Here is a 13,183-nt window from a genome sequence, read left to right as displayed (position 1 = left end):
TGCTCTATGATCCAACTATACTACTGAAAGAAGTCTAAACACAAAGGAATCTAAGTCAATATACATGAAGGAATCTAACACAATATACATGTGTGTTCATGTTTATTTTGGAACAATTTACAATAGCCAAATTGGAAATCAGGCTAAATGCTCATCAATAGGTGAGTGCATTGAGCAACTTGGTAATACAGATATGAAGAAAGAGAGACAGACAAACAGGCAGACAGACAGATAGACACAGCGGGGGGAGAAAGAAGAATGGAGAGAGGGGAGGGAGAGAAAGAGGGAGAGAGGGGGGAAGGGAGCGAAAGGGAGAGAGAGAGAGAGAGAGAGAGAGAGAGAGAGAGAGAGAGAGAGAGATTGATTTACTTGGGCATAACTAAGAACAATGAAAGAAATGAGTTTTACTTGGGCATAACTAAGAACCAAAAATCATATCATTTGCTGGAAACTTGATGGAACGTAAAGTTATGATGATTATGGTAAGTAAAGTAGATCAACTCAGAAATACATGAATATCATGTTCCCAATCACATGTGAAATCAAGATGTCATATGTATATATTCAAGTCCTATATGCATATACATAGATATACATAAACCCATATATATTTATATATACCTACAGGTACTATTCAGGTAAAGAACTCATAAGAGAGAGAAAAGAGGATAATTGAAAGTGATTGTAGCCAATGTAAGTAATACACTTTTATGAAAATGTCCTTAAGAAACACATAACTTGGAGTTGGGGATTTAGCTCAGTGGTAGAGTGTTTGCCTAGCAAGCACAAGGCCCTGGGTTCGGTCCTCAGCTCTGTTTAAAAAAAAAAGAAACACATAACTTTACATAACAAGCATCAACTAATAAGGCAAAGGACACTGTCAATAGGACAAAATGGCAATCAACAGATTGGGAAAAGATCTTTACCAATCCTACATCCAAAAGAGAGCTAATAGCTGATATATACAAAGAACTCAAGAAATGAGACTCCAGAGAATCAAGTAACCCTATAAAAATGTGGTACAGAGATAAACAAAGAATTCTCAACTGAGGAATATAGAATGGCCAAAAAGCACCTAAAGAAATGTCCAACATCTTTAGTCATCAGGGAAGTGCAAATCAAAACAACCCTGATATTCTACCTCACACCAGTCAGAATGGTTAAGATAAAAAACTCACATGACAGCATATGCTGCCGATGATGTATGAACACTCCCCTCCATTGTTAGTGGGATTGCAAGATAGTACAACCACTCTGGAAATCAGTATGGTGGTTCCTCAGAAAATTGGACATAGTACTACCTAAGGACCCAGCTATACTCCTTGGCATATAACCAAAAGATGCTCCAACATATAACAAGGATACATGTTCTACCATGTTCATAGCAGCCTTATTTATAATAGCCAGAAGCTAGAAAAAACCCAGATGACCTTCAACAAAGGAATGGATACAGAAAATATGGTACATTTACACAATGGAGTACTACTCAGTTATTAAAAACAATGAATTCATGAAATTCTTAGGCAAATGGATGGAACAAGAAAATACAACCCTGAGTGAGATAACCCAATCACAAAAAAGCACACATAGTATGCATGCTCTGATATTAGCCCAAAAGCTTGGAATACCCAAGATACAATTCACAGACCTCATGAAGTTCAGGAAGAATGAAGAACAAAGTGTGGGTGCTTCAGTCCTTCTTAGAAAGGGGAACAAAAATACTCATGGGAGCAAATACAGAGACAAAATGTGGAACAGAGATTGAATGAAAGGCCATCCAGAGACTGCCCCACCTGAGGATCCATACAGACACCAGAGGATGCCAAGAAGTGCTTGCTGACAGGAGCCTGACATAGCTGTCTCCTAAGAGGCTCTGCAAGAGCCTGACAAACCCAGAGGTGGATGCTCGCAGCCAACCATCACACTGAGCATGGTGTCCACAATGCACGACTTAGAGAAAGGACCAGAGGAGCTGAAGGGGTTTGCAACCACATAGGAAGAAGAACAACAATATCAGCAAACCAGGCCCCCAAAGGGACTAGAGACTAAACTACTAACCAAGGAGAACACATGGAGGGACCCACGGCTCCAGTCACATATGTAACAAAGGATGGCCTTGTTGGGCATCAGTGGGAGGAGAGGGCCTTGGTCCTGTGAAAGCTTGAGGCCCCAGTGTAGGGGAATTCGAGGGAGGGGAGGCAAGAGTAGATGGATGGGTCTGGGAACACCCTCTTGAAGCAGGGAGAGGGGGGCATTGGATAGGAACTGGGAAAGGGAATAACATTTGAAATGTAAATAAAGAAAATACCCAATAAAAACAAATTACTAATGAAATAAGCATTCATTAAGTTGTCAAATCTGCTGTTATCCAACAATAGGAAACTAGTATAGGTAGGAAATTGGCTGCTATACAATAATTGGCAGGAAAAATACGCTCTAACACCAAACCATTTTTATAAATATTTTAAAGTGTGAAAAACTCACTGTTCTCTTTAAATTCGCTAGTTCATTTGTGGTGCTCTGTGTCTCTCTCAGCACCTCGCTCATTGCTTCTTCATCGCCTTCGATGTCCAGGTTCACAGACTCGATGGAGGTTGTGTAGTGAGCATCCAGAGTGCAGAGCTTGTCCAGTTCTTTCCTAGGATAAAAGCAACTCCGACTCTTATCCACGTTGAAAAGACAGTTATGGTTTTGTTTTTTTTCCCTCTTTCTGTTTTTTTTTTTTTTTTGACAGTTATGTTTAAACCACTCTCTAACTTATTAGGAATCAATGACATTTATCCTAAAAATTCTCCCATCCCAGAGCAGTTCTAAATTCCTAAAATGCTCAGATATTAAGTAAAGAGTGAGTACAAAAGCAGACTAGTACTGTTGTTTCCCAAGGAAAAGAATGGAGAGGAAAAAAAAAGATGGTACAACCACTTGTATATATATTACTCTCTCTCTCTCTCTCTCTCTCTCTCTCTCTCTCTCTCTATCTATATATATATATATATACACACACACATATATACCCTCTCTATATTACTATATATATGTTTAACTCTCTCTATATATATTACTATATAATATATATGTATATACATACACACACACACACACATATATATAACTTGACCCCTTGGGGAGTTTGTTTTGGATTGTCCTGTAGGAGAAGTTAGGTAATAAAATGATAGAAAGCTATTGGGCATTTAAAAATCACCACTTTCATGTCCACTAATCAGGAAAACACAATAGGGAGGGCAAGTCATGTTCTCTCACTCTGTTGTTAAGAACTAGTATACAAGTATATTAACTTTAAAAAGGATGGTATTGGCAGAATATTGGGCATATAGAGCAATGAAGCAGAGCCCAGAAGATACAAACAGAGCTGTGGAAATAGGACTTGATGAGTATTGACCATGTTTCACAAGCCCTGTTGTGCCAGGATGTGTTCATGAACCCCCAAAAGACCAAGGAGCCACATTCTGATGTACTCACACTAAGGTCTCTAAAAAGCTGCAACTTGGGCCATACCACCATCTCTGACATAGGAGAATGGGAGGGAGCCTCAAGCCAGACTCAGGCAAGCATTTATAGAGGCAAGAAGGGGGTACCTAGCCTGGTACACATCTGATTGGGGTCCACCACGGCCTTTAACATAGTGGGCTGCTGCTGGAGGCCAAACCATAAACTTAAGTTTTATATTTTTCCTGAATGATGGTTGTTAGGAAGTGAAGTATCAGGGGCAGCCTTGTAACCTGGGGGTGCAAATTTGTTGTGGAATAACCTGGAAACTGGTGCTTGACACGGGTATTGCTGGGGGTTAGCCTGAAAGCTGATGCTAGGCCTGTTAGTTAACTTGAGTTTAATCTTAGGTCAGGTTCTCTAAAATGGTGTCTGAAGCCAAAAACTCTCTCAGTCTTTTACCAAAGCAGTGTGACACAGGGTGCCAGATACATGGATGTTCTGGTAGAGAGAAGAAAGGTTAAATCTGACTAAATCTCAAGCATCATCCATCTAACTCTCCCAAGTATAACATGTAAAGCTAGATACAATATGTTAGAAGAAAACACTTTGCTATTGGAGCATTAGAACAAGATGTTTCCCATGGCACCAGGCCTATACAAAAGAACCGGCAAACTGAATTGTAACAAAATTTAAAACTTTTACATGACAAAACCCCAATAAAGGGATAAGAAGATAAACCTCTAAAAATCATAAGATAGTTGCAACTTACATATCTAACTTTTAAAACTAAACTTAAATTCTCTATTAAAAAAATCTATACCAGCCGGAAAAAAAATCACCTGAACAGATATTTCGTAAAAGAATTCACTATCATGTCAGCACAAAATGTGCAAAAGAAATTTGGAATAAAACTTCAATGCTACAAAAAAATGCTAGAATGGGTGAACAGTTTTCTCTTTAAAAAGTGATCTCTTCTTGCTGGTGTGAATGTTTAATGGTTTCTCTACACTGTGCAGATGGTTGCAGGTTTTTTCTTCTTTAACTAATACATACTTAGCACACAGTCTGGCAATCATGTTCAAAGATGGGCATTCTATAGAAAAGAAAACTTAATGCTCACACAGACCTAGCACATAAATTTCTAAAGTAGTTTTGATCAGACTAACAAGAAAATAGAAACTAACCAAATGCCCCTACTCAGGGTTTCTATTCCTGCACAAACATCATGACCAAGAAGCAAGTTGGGGAGGAAAGGGGTTACTCAGCTTACACTTCCACATTGCTGTTGATCACCAAAGGAAGTCAGGACTGGAACTCAAGCAGGTCAGGAAGCAGGAGCTGATGCAGAGGCCATGGAGGGATGTTCCTTACTGGCTTGCTTCCCCTGGCTTGCTCAGCCTGCTCTCTTATAGAACCCAAGAGCACCAGCCCAGGGATGGTACCACCCACAAGGGGCCCTCCCTCTTGATCACTAATTGAGAAAATGCCCCACAGCTGGATCTCATGGAGGCACTTCCCCAACTGAAGCTCCTTTCTCTGTGGTAACTCCAGCCTGTGTCAAGTTGACACACGAAACCCGCCAGTACAATAGACCCCTTGTCAACTTGACACACAAACACATCACTATTAAGCCTCAACCCTTACTTTCTTATTCCTCCCCAAGATCTAAATAACTTTAAAAGTCCCATAGTCTTTACATATTAAAAGTTCAATCCCTTTAAAATGTACAATATCTTTTAAAATTCAAAGTCTTTTAAAAATTCAAAGTCTCTTAACTGTGGGCTCCACTAAAATACTTTCTTGCTTCAAGAGGGAAAAATATCAGGGCACAGTCACAATCAAACACAAAATTCAAACTCCAATGATTCAATGTCTGGGATCCAACTCACGATCTTCTGGGCTCCTCCAAGGGCTTGAGTCACTTTTCCATCTCTGCCCTTTGTAGCACACAGCTTGTCTTCTAGGCTCCAGGTGCCGGAACTCCACTGCTCCTGCTGTTCTTGGTGGTCATCTCATGGAACTGGCATCTTCAAAACACTGCTATCTTCCACTGTAATTAGGCTTCACCAATAGCCTCTCTTAGGCTCTCTTCATGGTGCCAAACCTCTTCAGTCCTGGGCCATCAACTGCAACTGAGGCTATACCTTTACCAATGGCCTTCCTCAGCTTCTCACAGTGCCAGGCCTCAGGTACACTTCCTGACCCCTTCATGCCTTCAAAACCAACACCACCTGTGTGACACTTACACATTACCAAGCTCCACCACAGCGCAAGGTACAACCTTGGCTATCTCTGGAACACAGCCTCTGTGCTTTCAGAAAACACTTCACAGAAGATTTCACCTCAGAGCTGCTGGTCTCTTCTTTATTTTTTTTTTATTTTTTTTATTCGATATAATTTATTTACATTTCAAATGATTTCCCCTTTTCTAGCCCCCCACTCCCCGAAAGTCCTGTAAGTCCCCTTCTCTTCCCCTGTCCTCCCACCCACCCCTTCCCACTTCCCTGTTCTGGTTTTGCCGAATACTGTTTCACTGAGTCTTTCCAGAACCAGAGGCCACTCCTCCTTTCTTCTTGTACATTTGATGTGTGGATTATATTTTGGGTATTCCAGTTTTCTAGGTTAATAACCACTTATTAGTGAGTGCATACCATGATTCACCTTTTGAGTCTGGGTTACCTCACTTAGTATGATGTTCTCTAGCTCCATCCATTTGCCTACGAATTTCATGAATTCATTGTTTCTAATGGCTGAATAGTACTCCATTGTGTAGATATACCACATTTTTTGCATCCACTCTTCTCTGGGCACCGCACTTCCAGAAGATCCTGCTATACCACTCCTGGGCATATACCCAGAGGATGCCCCACCATGTAATAAGGATACATGCTCTACTATGTTCATAGCAGCCCTATTTATAATTGCCAGATGCTGGAAAGAACCCAGGTATCCCTCAACAGAAGAGTGGATGGTCTCTTCTTAATCATCGCTAATTTCTTAGCTCCAGCTAACCAGCCTCAATAGTCCCAGTAACACAAAGGTTTGTTTTAGTGGTTCTGGATTCTTGTTAATCACAACTGATTCTTCAGCTCCAGCTAACCAAAACCACAGAATCTTCACAATCAAAACATGGCCCTGATAAGAGTCTTTAATCTTCCCTCTGAAATCTCACAAGCCAGGCCTCCATCTTCTACTCTGTTCTCAACAATATCTTCCAAGCTCCTTACACAGAGCACTTAACAGTAAATAGATCGTCTAGCCCAAAGTTCCAAAGTCCTTCCACAGACCTCCCCCAAACATGGTCTGGTTCTCACAGGAATACCCACTATGCTGTTACCAATTTGTTTTAGTCAGGGTTTCTATTTCTGCACAAACATGACCAAGAAGCAAATTGGGGAAGAAAGGGTTTATTCTGCTTATACTTCCACATTGCTGTTGATCACTAAAGGAATTCAGGACTGGAACTCAAGCAGGTCAGGAATCAGAAGCTGATGCAGAGGCCATGGAGGGATGTTACTTACTGGCTTGCTTCCCCTGGCTTGCTCAGCCTGCTCTCTTATAGAAACCAAGACTACCAGCCCAGGTATGGCACCACCCACAAGGGGCCCTCCCCCTTGATCACTAATTGAGAAAATGCCCCACAGCTGGATCTCATGGAGGCAGTTCACCAATTGAAGATCCTTTCTCTGTGATAACTCCAGCCTGTGCCAAGTTGACACACAAAACCAGCCAATACACCCCCCAAATTGTGATTGGATAGGCAAACTCAACACACTCATATTATGAAATAGTAATAAAATTTAGTAATAAATTTAGTAATAAAATTTAGTAATAAAATTTAGTAATAAATTCCTAGGCATTCTTGGAATTTATCTGCTAAGGTGGATTAATCTTAATGGAAAAAAAAAAGCAAAAGCAAAAACAACAATTCAAAGGTTGCTTGTTCCATGATGCTTTTATGTACTGTGCCCAGATGATAAAGATCTGAGGATGGCGGGCAGAGAAGGAATAGGGGTACAGAGATAGGCAGCACAGTAGATGACACCATTCCATACTGGAATCAAGTCAGTAGTTACTGAGTTTACATGCAAGAGAAAGTTATATATAACTACACATGTAATCACATTCATCCATGTGAATTAGTACATGTAAAAGTGTGGTGCATGGAAAAACCTGGGCAGGGCCTGTTTCCTAATCTATCAAAGTTCCGATCTCTAATATATCCCCTGCTAGAAGAAGCCTGGGGAAGGGACTTGAGAACCACAGACTTCTATGGGTCTGTAATTACTCATAAAGAAAAATAAACTAAACAAATGTGGGGAAAAACATTGTAGAACTTAGCATTGCTAAAATAGAAAATATCAATTATTAAGGAATATTATTATTGGTCTGTCATTGAACAGCATTCTGATCCAAATACACACACACACACACACACACACACACACACACAGAAGGCATTTCTAATGGAAAATTTGAAAGACAAGAAATTTAGTGTGAAGTTTATTTATATAAATTATATCAGCAAATAGTCCCAGCAATTAATAAATAATGAATAACCATGAAAGCAACAGGTGACAAAACCTGACTAGATGACATTATTTTCATTTTATCTATTTAGTTAGTTGGGCAGGTAGTTCATACCTAGAGTGAAATAAAAATAAAATAAATGAAACCTCAAAAACAAAGAGGCCTGTAGAAATGGCTTAGTGGTTAGGATGGTATGCTGCTTTTGAAGAGGACATGGATGCAGCTCCTGGGTGGTCCACAGCTGCCTGTAACTACCGCTCCAAGATCCATTGTTCCCTTTGGCCTTCTTGGGCCCTTGAATATCTGTGGCACACACTCACACATAGAGGTGTACATAAATAAATCTTTAAGGTCTCAAGAACATAGGTGATCTTTATAAAGGTGATCTGTATAAGTCACAGGATGAACTCTCTTCCTGACGGAAAATTAAAATTCAGAGATTGTATGGTATTTTGCTTATTTAGGTTATTTTATAAGCCTTATTTTATGTACATGGGCTTCTACATTCATGTCTCTGTAACACTTGCATGCCTGTTGCCCAAAAGAGCCAGGAAAGAAGGCATCAGATTTCCCTGAATGAAAATTACAAAAAGTTCTGAACCACCATGTGGGTGCTGGGAATTGAGCTCAGGTCCCCTCAGGAAGAAAGAGTGGTCTTACTCTCTGAGCATCTCTCCAGCCCTGATATCCTATGTATACTAAAATACTTTTCTTCCACAAACAACCTTAGCTTGTCAAGATAGCCTCATTAAAGCTGCTATTCTAAGAGATTTTTTTCATCCAAGGAGAACTCAAGACAGAAAGAGGAAGAAATGGTTGTCATGACTGTAAGTCTAGTTTAAAAATCCTTCTGGAAAATAAAATATTGAAAGTGTTCTCATATGTCATAGAAATAAAACATTCGACAATCATCAAGTGATTAATGAATGGAAGTGGATAGAGTAAACTTTTAATTATTTTTGTAATACCCAATATATCAACTGCATCCAATGTGTTTTGAATCTGCTGATGTAAGCATCCTACAAAATAATAAAATAGGATTATCATCACCCTAAGAGAAGAAGAGAGAATGGAATGAAAACAAGTAACAATATGGATATAGAGTTTATGTTCAAGGAGTGTACTAATAATCTGTAAGTGTATTCAGTAGCCCAACTTTTAAATCATGCTGTCTATAACAGAATAAATATTTCCATCAGTGTCATGTTTATTAGTGAGTCTAAAACATAAATAATCCAACACATTGGAATTTAAAAATATTTCCAAACATTAATAAAATAAAATCTAGTAAAATTACCTCTATAAATAAGCTTAAGGAAAAAAGAATTCTAGAAACCAGAAAGAGTGAATTTGAGATGACAAGAAACCAATCAATATCTCAGGATATCATAATCACTTTAAACTTGTATGCATCTGAGTATATACAATCAAATATGCAAACCAAATACATAATGGGGTACCAAATATGATGACTCACATGACATTATAGTGTAAAGGATTTTGTGGATAGAATGTGTAGGGTGTGTGTGTGTGTGTGTGTGTAAATGTATACACCCATGTGAAAGATAAAAGAGAACATCCAGTGTCTTTCTCTGTTACTCTCAGCCTTATTGCCTTGAGATAGAATCTCACTGAACATGAAGTTCTCTTGGATTTGTACTGCTCGGGTTATAGACATAAACAGCCATCTAACTTCATACTTAGATTTTAGTGATTCAAATGCTTGCAGAATAACTACTGTTACCCACTGAGCCATATCCCTAGCTCTGGTTCCATATGACAGAATTTTATAATCTTTTATCAATATTTAACTGAAAGGTAGCAAGAAGCAGAAAAAAAAATAATATTTTCTCTAACAGTGTCTTGGAAATAAGAAGCCTCAAGGAGAGGGAGGTGGGGGAACCATCTAGAAAATACCAGAGGCCCAGGAGGAGTCACACTCTCAGAACTCATTGGGGGTGACCTTATTCAAAATGCCCAACATGGTGGAGAAGAAACTTGAAGAGTCCGCCTCCAGTAGACAGTCCCTCAAGTGGACGGACAGGGCTACTAAACTACAGTTAAAATTCCTGACCCAGAATTGTTCCCGTATAAAAGAACTGCAGGGATAAAAATGGAGAAGAGACTGAAGGAAAGGAGGTCAAATGACTGGCCTAACTGGGTTCCATCTCATGTAGGTAGGAGTGGGCACCAAGGCCTGACGCTACTATGCTATGATGTGTTTACGATGGGAGCCTGGCATGGCTGCTCTCAGAGAGCCCCTACCAGCAGCTGACTGAGACAGAGGCAGATCCTCACACCCAACCATTGTCCTGAAGTTGGGGTCCCCTATGTTTGAGTAAGGGGAAAGATTGAAGAAGCTGAAAGGGAGAGCCAACAGTCTCCACAGATCCAGACCCCAGGGAGTTCCCAGAGACTGAGCCACCAAGCAGCAGAGGACATATGTTGATTCAAGGCTCCTGGCACATATGCAGCAGAGGTCTACCTGGTTGGGCCTCTGGAAAAGATGTGCTTAATCCTTGAGAGACTTGACACCTCAGAGAAGGGGGAGGCCTGGTGGGGTGTGGAGGAGCACCCTCTTGAAGGCAAGGGGGAGGAGAGATGTGATGAGGAACTGTGAGGGGGGTGGAATGAGGTGGGGGGGGGCAATGACTGGAATGTAAAGAAATATCTACAGCATAATTACTACACCTGAAGCTAAGGAGACCAGGACAGGGAAGTGGGAGGGGGCTGATTAGGGAACAGGGGAGGGAAGTGTGCTTATGGGGCTTTCGGGGAGGGGGGAACCAGGAAAGGGGAAATCATTTGAAATGTAAATAAAGCATATATCTAATAAAAAAAAACAATCTCATCATCTATCTAAGTAAAAAAAAAAGGAGAAATTGCTTTGGTCTTGAATTTTACACATTATAAAAACTGATTTTAGATATTTCTATTATAAACTTATAATAAATAAATATTTCTGTTGAAATTTAAAAAGGGGTGGGGAAAGCTGTTCAAAGTATACATTCATGTTTAATAGATCTGGGCTGGATATGAGATTATGAATTTTGGACAATTACTTAAATAATACTGTTTATATATAAAATAATCTTTATTATATGAAAGCATAGAAAATAATGTACTCAATAAAGAACAAATGCATGTTTTCCCAGTTATATAAGGTTAACTAAAAAGATATGCATGCTGGTTCCCATGTAAACCAAAACTTAGCACTGGATCCCCTAGAACCATAGCCACAGATGGTTGGAAGCCACAACCTAGGTGCTGGGAACTGGCCCTCATCCTCTGCAAGAGCAGCAAGTAATCTTAACCCTCCACCCCTTGCTGTAGTCCCAATTTAAGCACACTATAAAGATGTGGTATATGTGGGAAAATATACACATCTTAGCAAATGGATGTTATCTAATCATAGGGTTTGTACTAATTGTACTCATTTGCATATGTGCATTTGATTCTAGTTTCATAATGATTTTAACATGAGATTACTTTTCCCTACTAAGTCATGAACCAATTTAAACAAAGAAAAAAATGTTTGATGTCATTTTAAGGCAAACAGAATTTTAAGTCAATGAAAGAAACCAGGAGGGGTGTTACTTATCTTTGTCAATTTGACACACATAGAATTGTTTTGGAAGATGGAACTTGGGACAATGTCCTTACCAAAATTGCTCTTGGGAATATCTGTGCTGGATTTTTTTTGGGGGGGGCACAGTGTTGGGGGGTAGGGTGGAACTAGAGAGATGACTGACATATGCCAAGTTACTGTTGGCAATGCCACCCAGGGACTGGTGGTCCTGAGTTCTACAAGAAAGCAGGCTGAACAAACAAATGAACTACTCTCTTCTGTGGTGTCTGTACCAGCTTCTCCATCCATGTTCCTGCCCTAACTTTTCTAAATAAAGCAATATGAGCTATAAGAAAAATTAACCCTTTCTTCCCCAAATTGTTTTTGCCTGTGATGTTTTATCACAGAAATAGAAACACTAACAAAGATACAATGTATCAGAAGATATGTTTACTTTAGAAATTTATGCAAGGCGGCCATATTTGCAGCCTGCCCGGACAGAAAAGGATCACTAGGTACTGTATCACCCTGAGCTTTAGATTTCTGTTGGTGCAAACTGCCAGGGGTTTGCCTGCACTCAGGAACTGAGCACATAGGCGGTTCATCTGCAAGCCAGTCCATCGCAGGACCTGTGTACTATGTGAAAGTCAACAGAGGGAGTGACCCCCACCACACCATCTTCGCTCCGTAATAGAGCAGACAGAGAACACCTGGTTGACCTTGACAACTAAAGCATAACATTGCTTGAGGCAAGACTGATCAGGGCTCCAAAGGCACAAAAGAGGAAGGCAGCATATCAGTAATCTGTGCCAGAGGAAACCCAGTCATCCAGTGTTGCAGAGATAACCTTAAAGAGCCACAGTAGGTTGAAGCACCAGTCAGTGACAATAAGACCATCTAACACCTGGGAGAACTAGATGGCTAAAGGCAAACGTAGGAACACTACTAACAGAAACCAAGGCATTATGGCAGCATCTGAACCCAATTCTCCAACAATAGCAAGTCCTGGATACCCCAACACACCAGAAAAACAAGATTTGGATTTAAAATCACTGGTCATGATGCTGGTACAGGAACACATGAAGGACATACTTAACGAAATTCAGGAGAAAATGGATCAAAAATTAGAAGTCCTTACAAGAGAAACACAAAAATCATTGAAAGAAATTCAGGAGAATACAAAAGCCAATAAGGAAGAAACGCAAAAATCACTAAAAGAAATACAGGAGAACTTTGATCAACAGGCAGAAGTCATGAAAAAGGAAACACAAAAATCTCTTAAAGAATTAGAGGAAAACACAAACAAGCAAATGACGGAACTGAGAAAAAACTTCCAGGATCTAAAAACAGAACTAGAAACAACTAAGAAAGCACAAAGGGAGACAACTTTGGAGATAGAAAACCTCGGGAAGAAATCAGGGACCATAGACACAAATATCAACAACAGAATACAAGAGATAAAAGAAAGAATCTCAGATGCAGACGATACCATAGAAACCATGGACTCAACAGTTAAAGAAAATGCAAAATGCAAAAAGCTTGTAACCCAAAACATCCAGGAAATCCAGGACACAATGAGAAAGCCAAATCTAAGGATTATAGGCATTGATGAGAGTGAAGATTTACAACTTAAAG

The 13,183-nt window shown here is 39.8% G+C and overlaps 1 protein-coding gene across 1 annotated transcript in view; it reads right to left on the bottom strand.

Annotated features, from left to right (window-relative positions):
* Window positions 1-13,183, bottom strand: part of Ccdc178 (coiled-coil domain containing 178) — a 378,492-nt gene that overhangs the window by 312,593 nt on the left and 52,716 nt on the right. Inside the window, exon 10 of the mRNA XM_052155657.1 lies at window positions 2,485-2,638. Coding sequence (XP_052011617.1) covers window positions 2,485-2,638 — 154 coding nt within the window. The remainder of the gene's footprint in view (window positions 1-2,484; window positions 2,639-13,183) is intronic.

This window comes from Apodemus sylvaticus, chromosome 13, assembly GCF_947179515.1.
Source record: "Apodemus sylvaticus chromosome 13, mApoSyl1.1, whole genome shotgun sequence".
Taxonomy (NCBI): Eukaryota; Metazoa; Chordata; class Mammalia; order Rodentia; family Muridae; genus Apodemus; species Apodemus sylvaticus.
This window is presented reverse-complemented; position numbering and strand designations above follow the sequence as displayed.